Below are 20,104 nucleotides of genomic sequence, written 5' to 3' on the forward strand. Positions count from 1 at the left end.
CATTTTTGTAATTCCTTCTGGGACTTGGCTTTGGGTATCAGCCCTCTGGCTTCAGGCCCCATGATCAGGAGTAAGGTAACCACTCCTTGGTGTTGTTTCTGGAACACTATGAGGTAGACTGCCAGGGGGATTTCCAGCTCTGATCTCAGCTCTGTATCTAACACTGTGTATGTGTTAGAGGAGGCAGTGAGGAGAGGGGAGTTATACAGATTAGGGATTTGCTATAAATTGATACTGTTTAGGAATATACCTAACATTAAAAGTAAAACAAACCTGCTTTGTTGTTTTACATTTTACACGATGAAGTAAAATATTCTTTTACAAACAAGGTTTAAAAAGTCTTCATTTGGTTGGGGAACATAAGCTAAAGAAATACCTCACGTATTGCAGTTTTAAAAATTTGTGCTTATCTATTTCTCTTCCATCAGTACTTTCTGAATATGCATAAGTTCATCCAAGTAAATGGATCATTTAAATATAAACGTTAGAGTTAGGCATATCTCAGGACAAGGTACCATTTTCTGAAAGTTTTCAGCAAATTGCAAATTAATTTAGAAACAAATTAATATGATTTTCAAGAAGATCTTTCCTATGGAGTTACTCATTTTATCATTATAAAAGAAATGCTTTCTTCTCCTTGAAGACTTCTCATATTTTTTCTGAGCATTCTTGAAATAAGGTTTCGAACTAAGATTTCGACATCAGCACAACAACCTCCTTGTACTTTGAACCGCCAAGCGCCATCACAGTGGCGTGTCTATGTGAAACAACCCTCTGGCACTTCCAAGAGTTATTAGTGCAATGAAAGGGCTCTCATGCCATTCTTCAGCTCTCTTGCAAGGAGAGCCCAGAGGATTAACTTCTGGGGGGCTTTGGGAAGACATCCCACGCTGCCCCTGGCAGCGAAGGACACTGTCTTAGGCAAGCAGTACTGTATGAGGTGATGGAATGCCCAAAGGGCACTGTGATTCTGTGCTTTAGGGAGAGGCAGGCTGAAGACGGATAATGGGGAGAGGGAGGCGCAGTCAGGAGTCCCAGGTCCAGTGGTGAGTCTCTGGACAGGGGTCTCCAGGGTGGCTGCTTTCCTCTTCCTTCACAAACAGGAATATACTAACCTCCAAAATGAGGCCGACTTAGGTCTCCCCAGCATTGACAGGCAGTTTTACAGAGTTAGTATCTCAAGTTCTAGATGCAAATTGCCCGCATTTGAATATTGGCTCCATCATTTATAAGCTGAGTGACCTTGGGCAAGGGACTTAACCTCTGTAATCTTCAGAGTCCTCGTCCATAAAATAGACACAGAAAGCACACCTATCTTGCAGTTATAAGTGTATAAAGAGATAATCCACATAAAGTGCTTAGCACAGTGGCTCGCATGTAAGTGCTTAACAAATGACAGCTATTAGTATTATTAGCATTATACTTCCACAAGTGTAAACTGTACATCCTCTGGAAGGAGAAGAAATGAACCTAGGACACTTCCCCTACCAATCTCAGGATAAGCATACTGAGAAAAAGTTGATTTATCAGATTTCTTGGGCACCAATGAAAGAATGATACTGACCATGAGGAATGTTTCCACTATAATGAGAAAGAACCTCTTAAGACATAACATTTGGATTATTAACAAAGTATTATAAAAAAAGATGTCATCTTATTAGTTGGGAACTACTCAAAAGGATACCAGTGCAATGTCTCAACCATGATTCCATGCTTAGTCCCTTCTTCATCTCCTCAATTCTGATGAATTCACCTTCACTCTGCTTAGAAAATGGATCTCTAATGGCACAGCCAGGGACATTATCAGCTACCCAGGCTTCTCTGAACACAAATTGATCAATATCAAGAACACCGTGCACAACTCCCTATACTCACAACTCAATTATTCATTTATTCCCAGCTTCTCTTCAGCAGTTTTGAGACTCCCAGGACCTTGGCCATTCTACATTCTCGAAGTCTATGAATGGCCTCCTGGTCTCACTTACTCTCTTCCTAGCCTGCAGCCTACAATGCCATGCCTTTGGTGATACTGCTGATTTTTACAGAGTTAAATCTTTAGTTCTCTGACTCTCCCACCCAATCTAAAAAGTTCAATCCTGACATCAGTCCAGTCATAATTCTTCTACCAGGCTTTGGATCCCATCTCTCCTATCTCTTAAGGAAGACTCTCGGTTTCTGCAATCACATTCCTTCAGCTCTACTATTTCTGCCCAACACATCTACATTCTTAAATATCTCCCTAGATTCCAAGTAGCTTATTTAGCATCTTAGTCTTCAAAAGGAATTTATACCAGTTCTCTCTACTTCCTCATTACCATTCTACTTCTCAACCCAAAGCAATCTGGCCTTTGCCTTCCTTATCTTACTCAACTGCTTTTGTTAAAATTATCAATACTTTTCATATTGCCAGCTCCAAATAATCTCATTTAATTCTTATCCTTTTTGATCTTCTGGTGGCATCCAAAACTGCTAATCATCCTTTCTTTCTCTAAACTCTTATCTCACCTTCAAATTCAGTGTTGCCCAGAGCTGCATCCTTGCCTTCTGCTTTTCTTATGCTACAGACTCCTCCAGTGCGATCTCATTCAAATCTAAGACTTGAACCATTCAGAACATTCACAAACTGACACCATGTAGTCAGATGTGTCTGCTGAGTGAAGGCCCATATGCAGACTCTAGGCTGGGGAAGGTGGTTCACGCCTGTAATCCCAGCACTTTGGGAGGCTGAGGTGGGCGGATGACCTGAGGTCAGGAGTTCAAGACCAGTCTGACCAACATGGAAAAAACCCATCTCTACTAAAATCACAAAATTAGCTGGGTGTGGTGGCACATGCCTGTGATCCCTGCTACTCAGAAGTCTGAGGCAGAAGAATTCCTTGAACCCGGGAGGCGGAGGTTGCAGTGAGCTGAGATTGTGCCATTGCACTGCAGCCTGGGCAACAAGAGCAAAATTCTGTCTCAAAAAAAAAAAAAAATGCAGACTGGATTCAGACAGACTTATCTTTCAGATTGTCTCTACGTTTACCAGCTATCTGGCCTTGAGAAAGATACTAAAAACTCAGTCTCCTCGGCTTCAGAATGAGAGCAATCATATCACTAATACTTTCCTATACACTTCTTTGGAATTTTAAACAAAATAATGCATGTAAAGCACACAGTCAACAATAATGTTATTGTTATGATTACAGGATTCTCAACCTAAGCTCCCCAAAGTAACTCAAACTTCACATATTGAAACATCAACTTAATGCCCTCATGCTTCTCCTTTTATTGCAGTCATAATCATAATATTTCTCTCCAGGATTAATTTCCATCACTATCCCATAAGTTAAACATTAGTGACCCCATTTTACATATGAGAAAACTGAGGCTTAGAGAAGTTAATTACTCTGCTTGAAATGGCAGAAAAATGCAGTTACGATTCAAATCTTGGTCTTTCTGACTCCAAAGTTTATGATGCTTGGTATCGAAATATGACTTCGGTGTTCAATTCCCAAGCCAAAACCCAGGACATTTATTCTGGACTTCTTCCCTCTCTCTCAGCTACATCTAGTGGTGTGCTGGAGAACTAGCTCTAAGGGAAAAAAGTCCCTGATTTGTAGCATTTGCTGATTTCAAGCTGTGAACGTGACATTACTGAAAAGATGGGCAGAAATGTCTTAAGAGTCTGCATAGGTTAGCTCCAGCACAGCACTGGATCCAGGAAGCCCCCAAATCCTCTTAATTTGGATATAGATCATTTGGTTGAAAGCCATTTGCCAAAACCAACTTAGTCCAAATCAAGTCGGTGAAAACAACACTGTGTTAAAACAATCTGGTGAAGCTGGGAACACTGGCTCATGCCTGTTAATCCCAGCACTTTGGGAGGCCAAGGTGGGTGGATCACTCGACATCAGGAGTTCGAGACTAGCCTGGCCAACATGGTGAAACCCCATTTCTACTAAAAATACAAAAATTACCTGGGCATGGCAGCAAATGCCTATAGTCCCAGCTACTTGGGAGGCTAAGGCAGGAGGATCACTTGAACCTGGGAGATGGGGGTTGCAATGAGTCACCACTGCACTCCAGCCTGGATGACAGAGCAAGACTCTGTCTCAAGAAAAAATAAATAAATAAAAACAAAACATTCTGGTTGAAAAGGAATAATGTTCATTGACAGGCTGCAGATTTTTTCTCTTTTTTTCCTCTACTTTTTACCTAAATAAATTTTGGTCAATTAGTCCCCTGGATATCCAACTGTAGGCTATTAGTCATAAGATTTTAATCTTGTGATGCTCCACTCCCATTACCCATCACTCTCCATGGTCCAGCCTTACTGCACATCCTTCTGTTCTCACAAATGCTTTGGTTGCTTCACTTCTAGGCCTGTGTGTAGGCAGCACTTAGGCCTAGAATGTCTATCCCTCCACTCCACCATCTTTGCCTGGCTGACTCCTAGCCGTTAATTTTCAGTTTAGGCATCAGCCATGGGAAATTACTTGGAACAGACTAAATGTGAAACAATGGGAATTAGATTGGAAGAGTGCAAATGTCCAAAACTTGGCTGATTGTGTAAATGAACTCTGCTGGTTTTCAAAGCATACACAGTGTAAACTACTTTGGTAGGGAAGAAGGCACATATACATGGAAAAGACTCTAAGAAGTTAGTGTCTGGGGGTTTTGCAGCGGTTTTATAAATGTGAGTGGGATTGTGTGAGGTTTCTTTGCTCATATGCAGCTTCTGTAATAAGTATGCATTGCTTGTATAATAAAATCTGTTTTTTTGTAAGATACCTTTATTGTTAAGTTGGTATTCAACTTGTTCACTATTATAATCGATTTTGGACAAGGATTACTGGCTGACTATTCATTGGATAGAAAACCTAGAAAATAATGGAAAACAAGTAATACTTAAGAACACATAAGTCATCATATGGTGCACCAAAACTACCAGAAATGAAGAAACCAGATACCCAAGAGATTAACTTTCAACTGAAGTGTAATTTCAGCAGGATTATTGGGTTAACTAGATCACATTTAGCCAAATTCTATGCTATCATTAACTCTACTACCTCGAGAACTCTAGTGAATCTTTTATTTTCTCTGTTCCATTACTTTTGTTAGCAGGTTAGGAAAGCAATCAAGCCTCTAAGGGCACACAATCCCCCTCATTACCATCAGAGTGCTACCTAGATCTTGGCATCTCCTCTGCCACATGTTCTTCTCCTCCCCACCCCTCTGACACCACCCCCTGCCTCCTGCCCAGTCACATGCCCTTTGCTGCAGTAATGCAAGCTTCACGTTCCTGAATGTGTCATGTGGTTTCAGTTCTCTAAGCCTCTGCACGTCCTATATTCTCTGAAATGATTTCAAAACACATGGTCCTGGGCATACACATACTGTGATATAGTATAATTAATATTAGCACAGTGTGGAGTATTAATATTAATCCTACCTGCCTTATAGACACCATGTGACTTCCTCACCTTAGCATCCTGAATGTTTCTAGACCCAAAGTGTGGTCTGCACACCAACAGTATCACAGGGGAACTTGTTAGATGTTAATTTTAGGCCCCACCACAGTTTCTACCAAATCAGAAACTCTGAGGATGAAGCTCAGAAAAGACATTTTAAAGGCCTTCCAGTTGATTCTTATGCACATAAAGTTTGAGAGGCGCTGCTCTGCATAATTGTTAACATTGCCTGCACAAGCTAATAAATGATTAAAAACTTGGGAAACTCCTTTACATTTGTTTTAAACCAACCTCCATTCTAAGTCCTTGCTTTGGTATGTGTAAGTCCAGAGATATATTATGTGTGTATATGAATTCATGAATAAACAATCAGCCTTGTCGAAAATGTCCAGTGAAATTTTACTGAATTATTTCACCACTGCAGGACATGAAACTTTCTCCTCTAAAAAGGGGAAAAGAGGAAGTGAATACGGGATTTCATTCTATAGGAATTCATTTGTTATTAGTTGCTTAATGGCTTCTTGGGATTCTGTAAGTTAAATTTGTATTCCAACTCCTAATTTTGGTTGGAGAAACTGAACCCTAGGAAGTTAAACACTCAGTGTCTTGCCTAGGACCACACAGCAATTTAGTGGGCGGCGTAGGCTGAGTAGACGCCAATCCCAATCTGTTGCTTATCTCCTGAGTTAGTGTTCCTCTACCTTTAGTCACAGTATAGGAATGAACTTAGTGGAGAGCCCTTGGAAGGTCACAGTAAACACTTTATTTTGTGGTCAGGTAATCAAATGTGTAAAGGTCCCTTACCCTCTATCCAGCCATTACCTATAGGACATTCCTATTTGGCCAGAGGTGATTTGTTGGCTTTGTAATATAGGCAGCCTTTGTACATCTCTCTGTGTAGCTGCTGAAATCTTGGCTTGCGCCCAAATGCCCCACTTGGGTTTTGTTCAGAAAAGATTTCCTCCAGCTGCTTTATTTGTTCCTCGATTACATGTATGAGCTTCCAGAATGTATAAGATCACAAGTCAAATGAAAGGCTTCAGCTCCCAGTTCACATAAAGAGATAAAATTTGAAACCAAGGAAACAACAAAACTTGGTAAATGAAGGGCTAAGAATAAATGAGACTGAATAGTATTCTTACTAAAAGGTCAGCACATGCTAAAATGCTCAAGGAAAACAGACACTATAGGGTAATCACAGGATCTCTGTGCTACACTTATGGTCACACTGGTAAAGGGATTCAGACTTCCCCTTTAGCATTGACAATTTGGGGCAAAGCAAGCTGAGAGAAACGAAAAACAAATCGGGATTTAACAATAAACAAAACAACCAAATCAACAGGGCTCCTGTTTTAGGAATTGGAAGACTATATTCCAAAACGAAATTCAGACATCCTGGAGATTGGCCATCATTCAAGTCAGGGGCCTTGGGATCATAATAAAGAGATATGAGTCTAAGGCAAAAGGCTAAACAGGAAGAGGAATGGCAGTTATTTGCAGCAGATGGAAGAGTCACTGAAGAACACGCAGAGAGAGACCTACAGGTCATAGGGCATGGAGGGAAGATGACCTCTAGTACAAAAATGGAGTCTGCCAAAGGATACTATCAAGTGCCAAAAGAGTCTTTGGAAATTTAAAAAGAAAACCTTAAGTTGGTTCCATGGATCTCAAAATAAATACTGGAAAGTATTTAGGAGTGGACAGAGGTGCTAACTAACATCAGTTGTGCTTCCAACACATCACACAGGTTTATTAGTTGTGATCAAGTTTACAGGATTCATGAGAACACAGTCTTGTTATATCATAAATGGAACAACTGTTACATGCAAATAAGATCAAACACAATGAGACCTTCAGAAGATTATGTATAAACAGTGAAGATACTCTTATTTGAAGCAATCTGGACCAAAAATCAATCAGTTAATCTTTAAAAGTATGTTATAAAGGGAAAACCACACACAAAATGGAGACACACTGTTGTGGATGCTGTGGGGTACCCACTCAGCTCCCCCAGCTGCTGGAAGTGTTATCTATTGACTGTTCTCAACTGAGAACCTCCTGAGACTCACCCTCAGCCAAGGAAGTTGCCTTGTTCGAGGTTATGCCCCTCCCCTGGGGAGCAGCCCACATCCAAGGTCTGATCAACACAGGAGGACAAGTTCCAGTGGCCTCAATCTCCATCTGTGAGTCTGTTTCCCAGGAGCCAGGCCTAAGACACATACATAACTTAAGCGTTTAATTTTAAACTTAAAATAAGTTTCCTATCTTGGTTTCCTGAAAGCATGAAAACTTAACGACTACTGGGAAACACTCTAGATGTGGACTCTCTCTAGATTTTTTATTCCTCCCACACCTCAATCTTTTAACTGTATTAAAATATACATAACATAAAATTTACCACCTTAGCATTTTTTTTTCTTTTTTTGGAGATGGAGTTTCACTCTTGTTGCCCAGGCTGGAGTGCAATGGTGTGATCTCGGCTCACTGCAACCTCTGCCTCCCGGGTTCAAGGGACTCTCCTGCCTCAAACTCCTGAGTATCTGGGATTACAAGCATGCACTACCACGTCCAGCTAACTTTTTTTGTATCTTTAGTAGAGATGGGGTTTCTCCGTGTTAGTCAGGCTGGTCTCAAACTCTTGACCTCAGATAATCCACCCACCTTGACCTCCCCAAGTGCTGGGATTACAGGTGTGAGCCACCGTGCCCAGCCTCACCTTAGCCATTTTTAAGTCCATTCACCTTGTTGTGCAACCACAGTGGTGAGTGGACTATCTCCTCATCTCCTGTCCTCTGTCCCCATTCCAGAACTCTCCTCATCTTTGAAGATGGAAACGCTATACCCATTAAACCCTAACTTGCTATTCCTGCCTTCCCTCCAAACCCTGGCCACCACCATTCTCCGTTCTGTCTCTACAAATTTGACTACTATAGGTACCTTAGTGAGTAATAGTTTGTTAAGCCTTAGAAGTTCATTTTCAGGAAAAAGCTGCTTTCTTTTCATACTTCTATATTCTATCTGTTTGCCTGATATTTAGTTAAATTACATAATTACAATAACAAGTTCAACCGGCACAAATAGGTTTGGGAATGAACACAAACAGCAAATAACATAAACAGGGTTGGCAGCAAATAATCTCAGCTAGTTGGAGTAGAAGTGTGTGAGCGTACTAAAGAGAAGCTCGTTACAGTTCACCATGTTATGGCCATCCATTGGACTGCTCGGCATAGGTTCTGGAAGCTTCCTTTAATCCAGTGAATTGGTTAAGAAAGCTTCTTCTACTATATAAAAACATATATTGTTTGCATTTAATGAGTACCTACTATGTGCCAGGCACTGTGCTAAGGATGTAAGCTGCATTATGTCACTTAACGCCCATAATCCTGTGAGGTGAATGTTACCACCATTCTCCTTTCACGCACCAAGAAGCCTAGGCACAGAGAGGTACCTAAGCAATGTATCCAAAGTCACAGTACCAGGAAGTGGCAAGGCTGAGATCTTCAAGGCAGTGTGACTCCAAAGCCAGTCCTCACTTCATCTGTCATGCTGGCTCTTAAAATGAGTATGAAATAAAAGGGATACCAAGAATAAAAACACAGAAGTGATCCTCTGTTTTCTATGGCATCATACAAAATGACAAAATATGTCACATCTAATTTCTGTAAAAGACTGTCATTTAACAAACAAGGGTGTACTTACATCCTCACAACAAAAGAATGTAGGTTGCAATCTGCAACTGTTATTTGTTTACATAGGAATGATTTCAGTTAATTAAAGACAGAAGAGTTAGGCAATATTTGTAAGGAAAGAACCGAAGTCAGACATCTTAATTATGCTCTCAGATTAGCCCAAAAAAAGAGAAAAAGCTACAAATGAAAAAATGGAAAGTTTATACACTATAATAACAGCTAAATGTGTTACATCTCAGGAAAACTCTTTGAATCAAAAAGAGAGAGAAAGCAAGAGCGCCAGCACATCTAAAATGATTCAGAGTCAGATAGCAAGTGCTTAATTAGAGAGGTCTCATTACAACCATCTGTATCAACACTCATATGGAAAAAGCCAAGCTATAGTTTTACTAGAGGTATTTCTCCCAAGAAGGTAAAGCATGAATTTGTGGTTGTCTCTCTCAAAAAAAAAATAAATAAATAACATCTCAAAGCAGATACAGACATATTTTTTTTTAAAGAGGCATGTACGATTGCCAAATCATAATTAGTAGAAGCAAGTTCCATGTAATGGCCCATGGGAGAGCTAGGCAGACAGAGGGGCCCACATCCTACAGGGCAATGTGGTAGCTCCTCTCCACCTCCACCAGCAAGAGGCTGCCCATTGCTCCCCTCCTCATCCAGGACACTGAGCTATAAAAACAGTAGCAGAGATTCCCAACAAAATTGCACACAGCCAAGAAAGACCTCGGCAGCAGTCGGCTCTTTTCAGTACCAGCAATCCATGAACTGGACATCATCAGACACATCCCTACGAACCAGCTGCCACCCAGATGTCCTGAAACAACTCCTCTTTCATGGAGCAATCTAACCTCAATACACATTGCTTGATAAAATATCTTCCCTGATTGTCCAAAGGATGCCTTAAATACTTATTGCCGCCGAACCCCACACCTGCTCCTCCTCCCCTGTCCCCTGCCTTACTGAATGAAGCCACCATTCATGCAGGCTCCCAGGCCTCCTCAACTTCTCCATGTCCCTCCACCGTGCATCTTATCACCATGATCCTGTGGATTTAGACATTAAATATCATTTGAATGCACCTGCTCTTATACCACTACCTTAGCTTAGGGCCTAGACTCTTGCAATAGGGCCCCTTAAGAGAGATCAGGAAGTCTCAGTAGCTTGGTTGGGGGTTTGTTACACAATCTCCTCATTTACTGAGCTCCAACTTCCTATCTAAATACCATGTTCAATTCCTGCATCATGCAGCTCCAACTTCCTATCTAAATATCATGTTCAATTCCTGCATCATGCAGGTCGTTTTCCATCTCTGGAAAAACGAGAAAGAAAGAAGGGGACTTTCCCTTAGCACTTTAGGCATGAGGAATTTTTAGTGTCCCACTTACAGAGTGAAGAACATTGGGTAATACCAAAAATTCTTTTGTAGCCTGAATAGGACAGCTTCTTTTCTTTTCTTTAAATAAATGTTAGGCCAGGTATGGTGGCTCATGCCTGAAATCCCAGCACTTTGGGAGGCGGAGGCAGGAGAATCACTTGAGCCCAGAAGTCTAAGACCAGCCTGGGCAACATGGTGAAACCCCATCTCTACAAAAAATATACAAGTTGGCTGGACAGGGTGGTGTGTACCTGTAGTCCCAGCTACTCGGGAGGCTGAGGTAGGAGGATTGCTTAAGTCTGGGAAGTTGAGGCTGCAGTGAGCCATGATCGTGCCTCTGCACTCCAGCCTGGGCAACAAAGTGAGACTGTCACAAACAGTAAGTGAAAACACTGTACCATGTATATTTAAGGTGTACAACATGATGTTATGGGATACATATTGATAGCAAAATGATTACTATAGCGAAGCAAATTAACATATCCCAACTATCTATTGCACAGTCACCCATTTTCTTGTTTTTGTGGCAAAAGTATCTAAACTCTACTCATTTCGCATGAATCCCAAATACAATACAACTTTATTACCTGTAGTGCTCATGTTGTACATGAGGCCCCTGGGCTTGTTCATCCTATACATCTACTACTTTGCCCCCTCTGACCTGTATCTCCCCATTTCTTATCATGTCCCCACAGCCCTGGTAACCACTGTTTTATTCTCTCTGTATATTTAACTGGGCTTTTGTTTGTTTTTTAGATTCCACCAATAAGTGAGATCATGCAATACTCGGCTTTCTGTGTCTGGCTTATGTCACCTAGTAGAAAGCCCTCCAGGTTCATCCATGTGGTGACAACTTGCAGGATCACTTTTAAGGCTGAATAATATTCCATTGTCCACTTTCTTTATCCATTTGTCCAGCAATGGACACTCAAGTTGTTTCTATATGTTGGCTATTGTGAATAATGCTGCAATAATCAGCAGATATCTTTACAAAGTGGTGATTTTATTTCCTTTGGGTATATTCCCAGAAGAGGAATTCCTGAGTCACATGGCAGTTCTATTTTTAATTTCTGTCTCTTTTTTTTTTTTTTTTTTTGAGACAAAGTCTTGCTTTGTCACCCAGGCTGGAGTGCAGCGGCGCAATCTCGGCTCACTGCAACCCCCGCCTCCCCGGTTTGAGCGATCATCCTGCCTTAGTCCCCCAAATAACAGGGACTGCAGGCACGCGCCACTGCACCTGCTTAATTTTTGTAATTTTTCTATAGAGACAGAGTTTCACCATGTTGCTCAGGCTGATCTTAAACTCCTGAGCTCAAGCAGTCTGCCCTCTTTGACTTCCCATAGTGCTGGGATGATAGGTGTGAGTCACTGTGCCCTGACTATTTGAATTTCTTTAGAAATCTCCATACTGATTTCCATAATGGCTGTAGCAAAGTACATTCCCAACAGTCTACTAGATTCCCTTACCTCCACACCTCTGCAAATATTTGTTATCTTTCGCTTTTTGATAATAGCCATCCTAACAGGTATGAGGTGGCATCTCACAGTGATTTTGATTTGCATTTCCCCAATGATTAGTGATACTCGGCACCTTTTCATATACCTGTTGGCCATTTTTATGTCTTCTTTGAAGAAATGTCCATTTAGGACCTATGCCCATTTTTAAATTGGGCTATTTGTTTTTCTACTATTGAGTTGTATGAGTTCTTCGTAAATTTTAGATATTAACGTTTATCAGATATGCCGGTTTGCAAAAGCCGGCTCACTTTCCAGACCCTTTGATCCAATCAGCAGACCGTTTCCTTTTGGCAGTCTCTTAAAATACAGTGATTCATTCTGGGCAAACACAGAAGTGCCTCCTAAGTCATTTCTCCTAGCTGAGAACTGCAAGGATACTACTTGGGGCTCCCAACACAGTTCCCTCCTGGAGTTCTCCTGAGAGCATCTGAAGTGAAGCAGAAAATACAGACCTGGCTTTGAATCTCAAACTCTGCCACTTACTATGGGCTGCAGTCAAGTTTCCCAATCCTCTGAGTGTTATCTTTCTTACAGAGAAAAAGAAGATAATGGTATTTACTTATAGGCTTATTAAATTCAACAACAAACAATAAAAATCAACTAAGGGCCTTGCTCATCTGGATGCAAAGATGCATTTCACAGCTTTGCCCTTTAGGCACTCCCACCCAGTCCAGTGAAAAACAGATACAGACTAAAGAGTGGTATAATCATGATGCACGAAGGAGGAAAGACTGGTTGGAGGGTGGAATTGAAAGAGAACTTACTTGAAAGAGATAATTATGTAAAAACACTGTTCCCGATGCCTGATGCCTGGCTCACTTGATAAATGCCTTTGGGTTGATTTTTTTTAAACCCCTATTTGGGCTTCTGACCTGGTCTTTCTTATTTCTTCCTGAAAGTTCATATAAAAAAATCACCAGTGCAGTGGCTCACCCCTGTAATCTCAGCACTTTGGGAGACAAAGATGGGTGGATCACAAGGTCAGGAGTTCAAGACCAGCCTGGCCAAGATGGTTAAACCCCATCTCTACCAAAAATACAAAAATTTGCTGAGCGTGGTGGCTAGTGCCTTTAATCCCAGCTACTTGGGAGGCTGAGGCAGAGAATTGCTTGAACCCGGGAGGCAGAGGTTGCAGTGAGCCGAGATCATGCCACTGCCCTCCAGGCCCAGTGACAGAGCAAGACTCCATCTTGGAAAAAAAAAAATCACCAATAAAATGCTTGCTGGTCATTGGTTCCATTTTTGAAGAAGCTCCTGTGTAATTGTAAGATGCCTTCTCTGAACGTCTATAATCCCTGGCATCTGCTCCTCTAATCCTATGTGAATGCTGTGCAACTGGCACTCATCAGTTCATCTAGAAGCCGGACAGCTTTCTTACATTTCTTCCCACCTTCAATAAGAAGCCTTCTCAGAAACTCTAAGTTCTGAATTATAGTGCAGACAGGAAAGTTTGTAGTCTGGTATGCAGAGAGAAAATGGTATCTTTTTATTCTAAGACTTCATGATTTTTTTACTACTGTATCTCATTATCTTATACAAGAGAATAAAAAGGAAGTAGACCCTAGAAATAATAAAGTGGAAACCAGAAATTCTGATACCCAGCTTGTACTTGTGGAGAAGAAACTAAATAAATAACTTGCATCACAGATGCTTTCAAACCCTCAACGAAGCATCCAAGGTAGCAAACAGAATCTAATGGGACAGGCTGTGGCAGTTTTAAACTATGTCCACAAATGCTTTGGTGTTCCTCCCTTCAAGAGTGGAGCCTGACAGCCTTCCCCCTAAGTGTGGGCACTGGGGCTTCCCCCGGCTCTCTTGCCATGTGGTGAAGACACTCAAGCTGCCCTGATGACAGGGCCATGTGGTGAGAAACTGCACCTCCTGCAGACGGCACTAACTTGCCAGGCATCTGAGCCACCTTGAAAGCCTTCAGATGATCAATGCCTTGACTGTAACTTCATGAGAGGACATGAACTAGGACTACCAAGCAAAGCCACTCCCAGATTCCTGATACTGTAAAGATACTATATGTTTATTGTTTTAATTAGCTGAGTTTCAGGGAAATGTGTTACTCACCACAGATAATTAAAATGCAGGTCAACAGGCCAATGGGCTATTCATGATGAAGAGTTTTCTGTTTTGTTTTTAGACAAGGTCTCATTCTGTCCCCCAGGCTGGAGAATAGTGGCGTGATCATGGCTCACTGCAGTCTCCACCTCCTGGGCTCAGGTAATCCTCCCACCCCAGCCTCCCAGGTAGCTGGGACTATAGGTGTGTACCACCACACCCAGCTAACTTTTTGTGTGTCTGTGTGTAGAGGCAGGGTCTCCCTATGTTGCCCAGGTTGATCTCCAACTTCTGGCCTCAAGCAATCTGCCCACCTTGGCCTCCCACTTGAGCCACTGCACCTGGCCTGTGATGAGGTTTTTGTATTCAGGATAGCATAGTTTTCTCAGTTAAAAAACAATTATCATAATCACTTTCACTGAAGCACAGAAATACGATATACACAAGTGTGGGTGGTGAGACAACACCAAAAGTTCCCGCTAGTTATCCTTTCTTAAACACTTCACATCCCTCCGCCCAAAGAAAGAAACCGTAGTTTAAAATACTAGAATTCTGTGACTCAAAAGAGTGATGGGTTGTAACTTATTAAGAAACAATTTAGGCCGGGCACAGTGGCTCACCCCTGTGATCCCAGCATTTTGAGAGGCCAGAGTGGGTGGATCATGAGGTCAGGAGACCGAGACCAGACTGGTCAACATGTTGAAACCCCGTCTCTACTAAACATACAAAAATTAGCCAGGTGTGGTGGTGCATGCCTGTAGTCCCAGCTACTTGGGAGGCTGAGGCAGAAGAATCGCTTCAACCCAAGAGGCGGAGATTGCAGTGAGCTGAGATTGTGCCACTGCACTCCAGCCTGGCAACAGAATGAGACTCTGTCTCAAAAAAAAAAAAAAAAAATTTAAAATAAGACCTATGGTAAGGCAGTAATAATGAAAGCAAATATCACAAAACTGTAAAAATCAGGCAAATAAAGTAGAGTAGTCCTAGCCAAAATTATTAGATAACAATGAGTTCTGAATTTTATCAGATCTGGTGGTTTGGGTACTTACATAATTTCACTTATTTAAAAATATAACTTGGTATGGGTAATGTGAATTAGTCTTTAAAGGTCCAACGTGTTATATCTGCAAACAGAAGAAAGGGCATTTTCCTCTCATTTATTATTTATTACTTTTCTCTAGAGTTAAATTCTCTTATTCACAAATATTTCTTGTATATCTAATTTCTGCCAGAATTAGAATGGGAATGAAATGACAGAAACTACAGTCTGCATCTTCAAGGAACTCGTAGAGAGTAGACTAGTGTTTCTCACACAAGCACGACCTGTGGGGGGATTTTACAATAGGAATGCATAGGTCCATTTCTCGAAACTCAAATGCCAAAGGCAGTGGGGTGGGGCCTGGAGATCTCTGTTTCTGATGCTCAGTCAGTGTGGAGAACCACCAGAGTGGACAATAATACAACACAGTCCATTCACTCCGTCATCAAATATTTATGGAGCACCTGAGCTGTGCCGGAGGTGCTAGGTGCCAGGGACGCCACTGTATGCCAAAAAGCAGGTAACCTGAGGTTAGAAGGGTAAGAGAGTCGGGCACATGAAGGGGAGGTAAGGCTGTTCCATCATAGGCAGAGGATACAGGGAGAGGAGAGCACATGAGGAACACCCTGATCATGTCTGCAAATGTGGAGTCACACCATGCAGCAGGCTTGATCAGTGAAAGACGGAATACATAGTATAGCCATGCACTCTGAGCTTGCTTACTTGAACGAGACCAAACTGGCCCTCGGATACCGTCTTCTCATTTCATTGCTGAGAAACTCTAGATGTTGACCTCCTCACAGTCATGCCACAAAGGAGAGAAGAGACCCTAGGCCCTATGACTCTAGTACTGACATACTTTTTCCTTTATTGGCTCCTCTTACGACTAAAAGATGTCTTACAGGGCTGGGCATGGCGGCTCACGCCTATAATCCCAGCACTTTGGGAGGCCAAAGTGGGTGGATCACCTGAGGTCAGGAGTTTGAGACCAGCCTGGCCAACATGGTGAAACTCCGTCTCTACTAAAAATACAAAAATGTGGTGGCAGGCACCTGTAATCCCAGCTACTTGGGAAGCTGAGGCAGGAGAATCTCTTGAACCAAGAAGGTGGAGGTCGCAGTGTGCCGAGATCACACCATTGCACTCCAGCCTGGGTGACAAGAGCGAAAACTTCATATTAAAAAAAAAAAAAAAGATGTCTCAGGAACCAGAACAAAGCCGAAGATTATTTCCCAACTATTCTAAAAAGCCTGTGTTGTTACTATAGGCATACCACCTCACATGCTTTCAATCTGAGTGCTTTCAAAAAGATATAATCAACCAAGAAAAGGTAAGGTAGACGTGAAAAATGTCTTTGAAGCTATTTCAGTTGCTACTGTTAGAAATGGTTTTGAATTTAAACTCTGCTAGGCATAAAATAAGCTTATAGAAAATACTAGTTTTGGAATCTGAATCAATGACCCAGAAATAAATCTTGGAGAGGGATAAGTGAAATTCTAAAAGAGTGGAATCAAAGAATATCAAACTATTATTTCCAAATGGTTTGTAAAAATAATGTTTCTGGGTTACAATGTGAAAACAGGTACACTTTACATCTCCAGGTATTAATAATATACTGGCATTTTGTAACATAACGCTAGTCAGTTAAGGAGTGAATTTCCTTCAAAGGGGTTTATTACTTGAAGGATCTCGTTTTACAGTCTCCCCAGTAACACAAACTCTTCTCCCTTTTCAGGGTCTTTGCCATCTGGTACCCACTTCCACAACTTTTCTGAAGTTACTTAAAAGTCAACATTTTGTTCTTCTCCTAAACAAAATCAAACTCAGACCTCTCATTTCTTAACTTTTCTGTTCTTGTCATCTTAAAACACTGTCTTCTCTTTGTTTCCATGAAACTAAGTTCCCAGTTCTCCTTTGACATTGCTTTTCTGGCTTTTCCTCCTAACCACGGCTATCCTCTAAAGCTTCTGCCTATTACAATTCTGTTTCTAATCATCCATTTATACTAATAAGACATCATGATTCCCTACTCACCTAGGCTCTCTGTCCTTGGAACTAACCTTGACAATTCTCTTCACATTGCTTCCCAATATCCAATAAGCTACTGAGGCTACCTGATTCTGTGTTACGATTTGACCTTCCCTTTCTAAGATTTGACTTTGCCCTCACATGTCTACCTCCTTCTTACCCTAGAAATAAGACCTTATCAAGTAAGCCTTGCTCAGTTACTTAGTTCTCTGGTATCTACTGCAGCCTGCAAACAGATGAAGACCTTTCTCATCATGTCCCTTCCTTGCCCAAGAATCAGTACATGCCCTGCTGAACCCAATCCCAACGGCCCTTACCTGCAATGTCATTCCCTTTTGCAAGTTGCTGTGGTTTGTGTCCCCTAAATTTCATGTGTTAGAAACTGAATCCCCAAATTCATAAACTGACTGGAAATGGGGGTCTTTGGGAGGTAATTAGGATTACATAAGGTCATCAGGGTGGGGACTCCATGAGAGGGCTGGTGGCTTTATAAAAAGAGGAAGAGAGACCTGAGCTGACATACACACTCTTGCCATCTCTCCATGTGATGCTTTCTGCCATGTTATGATGCAGCAAGATGGTCCTCCCCAGATGCTGGTGCCATGTTCTTGGACTACCCAGCCTCTAGAACTGTAAGAAATAAATTTCTTTTCTTTATAAATTCCCAAGTCTCAGGTATAGTAACAAAAAACAGACTAAGTCACAAACCAAATTTAATTCTTTGTCCAAAATTCGACATGAAATTCCTTTTTGGATGAATCTTTCCTGACCTTATCTCCTCCCACAGTGAATTTTAGTTTCCTCAGCAGTCACATCTGGATCACACTCTCTCACACTTGCTGCAACTAAAAGCCAGTTATTACAGAAACCATGGTATTGCACGACCAGCAGAAGGGTCTCCATAAATGTTTGCTAAATTGAATTGAATTATATTGCAGCTCTGCCAAACTTCACTTTTAATTACATAAAGATGGAAAGAAAATAGAACGCACATCCTGTTTCAACTGTAACAGTTATTACTTTAATTTCTTCAATAGTAATAACAGAAACAGATATTAAGAGCATTTTTTAATTAGAAAAATCACTGGAACAAAATATTTTAAACATTTTTGTTAGCTTTCTTGCCTCCAACACTTTTGATAGATTTTATCCCTCTGAATATAGAGGAGTTTTTTGGCATCTGAGGAGCTGAGGATTGATGACAATGGGCAGTCTCACACATGTGAAGGATGAATTGTGTCCAGAAAACTGTGGGTCAGAGAGATATTTTCCAAATGGGAAATGAATTCTGACAGGAAGCTACCTGGTGGGAAATGAAGGATGACTTTGAAAAGCTAGTAATCATGATGAAATTTGAGTTGTGTTGACTAGTCTGAAACACACTCATGGAATTACAATACACAAGTTGTTCTGAAAAGAACTTAATTACGCAGAAGAGGAACAAACAATCTTAGAAAATTTGAGCATTCACATCATCAAACATGTTAATGTATCATAGATAACAAGTCTGTCTTACAAAATAACTGATGTCCGAGAGCACTTTAGTAGGTTTCTAAATCTTACCTCCTGGAGAAGGTAAGACAAAGTTAGCTCTGGGCTAGGTAAAACTAGCAGGAAGCTGCTATAAAAAGATATTGTTCAAAATTATATGTAAAATTAAAATTATACCTAAGCACTTACATCTAATTTCCTCTGCATTCTCTTTCTACTTATATATAAAATGTTTCCATACATTTACTGAGCATTTAATGTGCATCTTCTATGTGCCAAGCACCATCCAAAGCTCCAGGGAGCTAATAATCTCTGTCTAAAAGGAATTTACAGCCAACTAGGGGAGTTCACAGGTTTGGTGGGGGAAAAAAAAATGAAGAGTAAAGGACAGGAAATAACTGAAAGGGAAGAAATCATATGAAATGGAAAATTTTAGGTTTAATCCTAAATTTATTAAACTAAGAATAATCCAACAACCCAATGTTAAAGAAAGCCAGCTAAGAACTCTGCCAACTTGATGAGAGTTGGATTCAGTTTTCTGAAATTCTCACGTCCGAATGGGTCAGGCTAAAAGACAACAGCGAGTAATAGTTCTGAACATACTAAGATGCTGCAAAATCATCACTGTGTAGAACAATCTTTTGGCTTCCCTGAGTAATACTGGAAGAAGAATTGTCTTGGGCCACACAGAAAACACACTAACAATAGCTGATGAGCTTTAAAAAAATCTCATCATGCTTTTAAAAAGTTTACAAATCTATGTTGGGCCACACTCGAGGCTGTCCTGGTCACCAAAGATGCGGGTTGGATAAGTTTGATGTAGATGTAACAACTTAAAACTATTTAGCTAAATAAGAAGTTGTCCCAATATTTCCGAAGTTATGCAATTACTGATACTTTCCTAATACCTTAATTATAATAGAATAGTTTCAACATTACAAAAGAAATTTAGAATTACATTATATCATTATAAAACAATTCTGAAATAATAGGAAATCATTACAGAAACTTTGGACAATACACAAGCGGTCAGAAGTGATCTATATGACCAACTCATAACAAGTCTACAGGAAATATTACACAATAAAGGAAACCTTGGAATTATGCAACATACTCTATAATTTCAAGAAAAATCAAATGAAATGCAATTGCAAAAGCAAACTTGTTTGACCACCTGGGATGTTTTCCCCTTCCTTGCCAACATCTGAGCCTCTCCCATCCTCTGCAGGTGTTCTCCTCTCACCCCAGCAACTGGTCCCCCTTTCCTGAACTCACTGTTGGTTTGTCTGCTGCCACTAGGCAGTGAATGAACTGCTACTTTTTATTTTCCATGTATTTGCTTTTCTTCCCAAAGAGATCACATGCTGTTCCCTGAAGAAAGGAAGTGTGCCTTCTAGTTCTCTGTATCCACAGCAATGGGGATGCACCTTGCATATAATAA

General features: G+C 40.9%; 1 protein-coding gene across 6 annotated transcripts in view; it reads right to left on the reverse strand.

The window, feature by feature from the left end:
- EFCAB11 (EF-hand calcium binding domain 11) overlaps positions 1 to 20,104 on the reverse strand; it is a 164,458-nt gene that overhangs the window by 59,102 nt on the left and 85,252 nt on the right. Inside the window, exon 6 of one of the 6 annotated variants that reach the window (XM_035262151.3) lies at positions 5,236 to 7,662. The exons of 4 other annotated variants lie outside the window; for them this stretch is intronic. In XM_035262151.3, coding sequence (XP_035118042.1) covers positions 7,497 to 7,662 — 166 coding nt within the window. In that variant the 3' untranslated portion in view covers positions 5,236 to 7,496. One more of the 6 variants, XM_035262158.3, reaches the window with a different exon arrangement.

The sequence above is a fragment of the Callithrix jacchus genome, chromosome 8 (assembly GCF_049354715.1).
Source record: "Callithrix jacchus isolate 240 chromosome 8, calJac240_pri, whole genome shotgun sequence".
NCBI classification, from domain to species: Eukaryota; Metazoa; Chordata; class Mammalia; order Primates; family Cebidae; genus Callithrix; species Callithrix jacchus.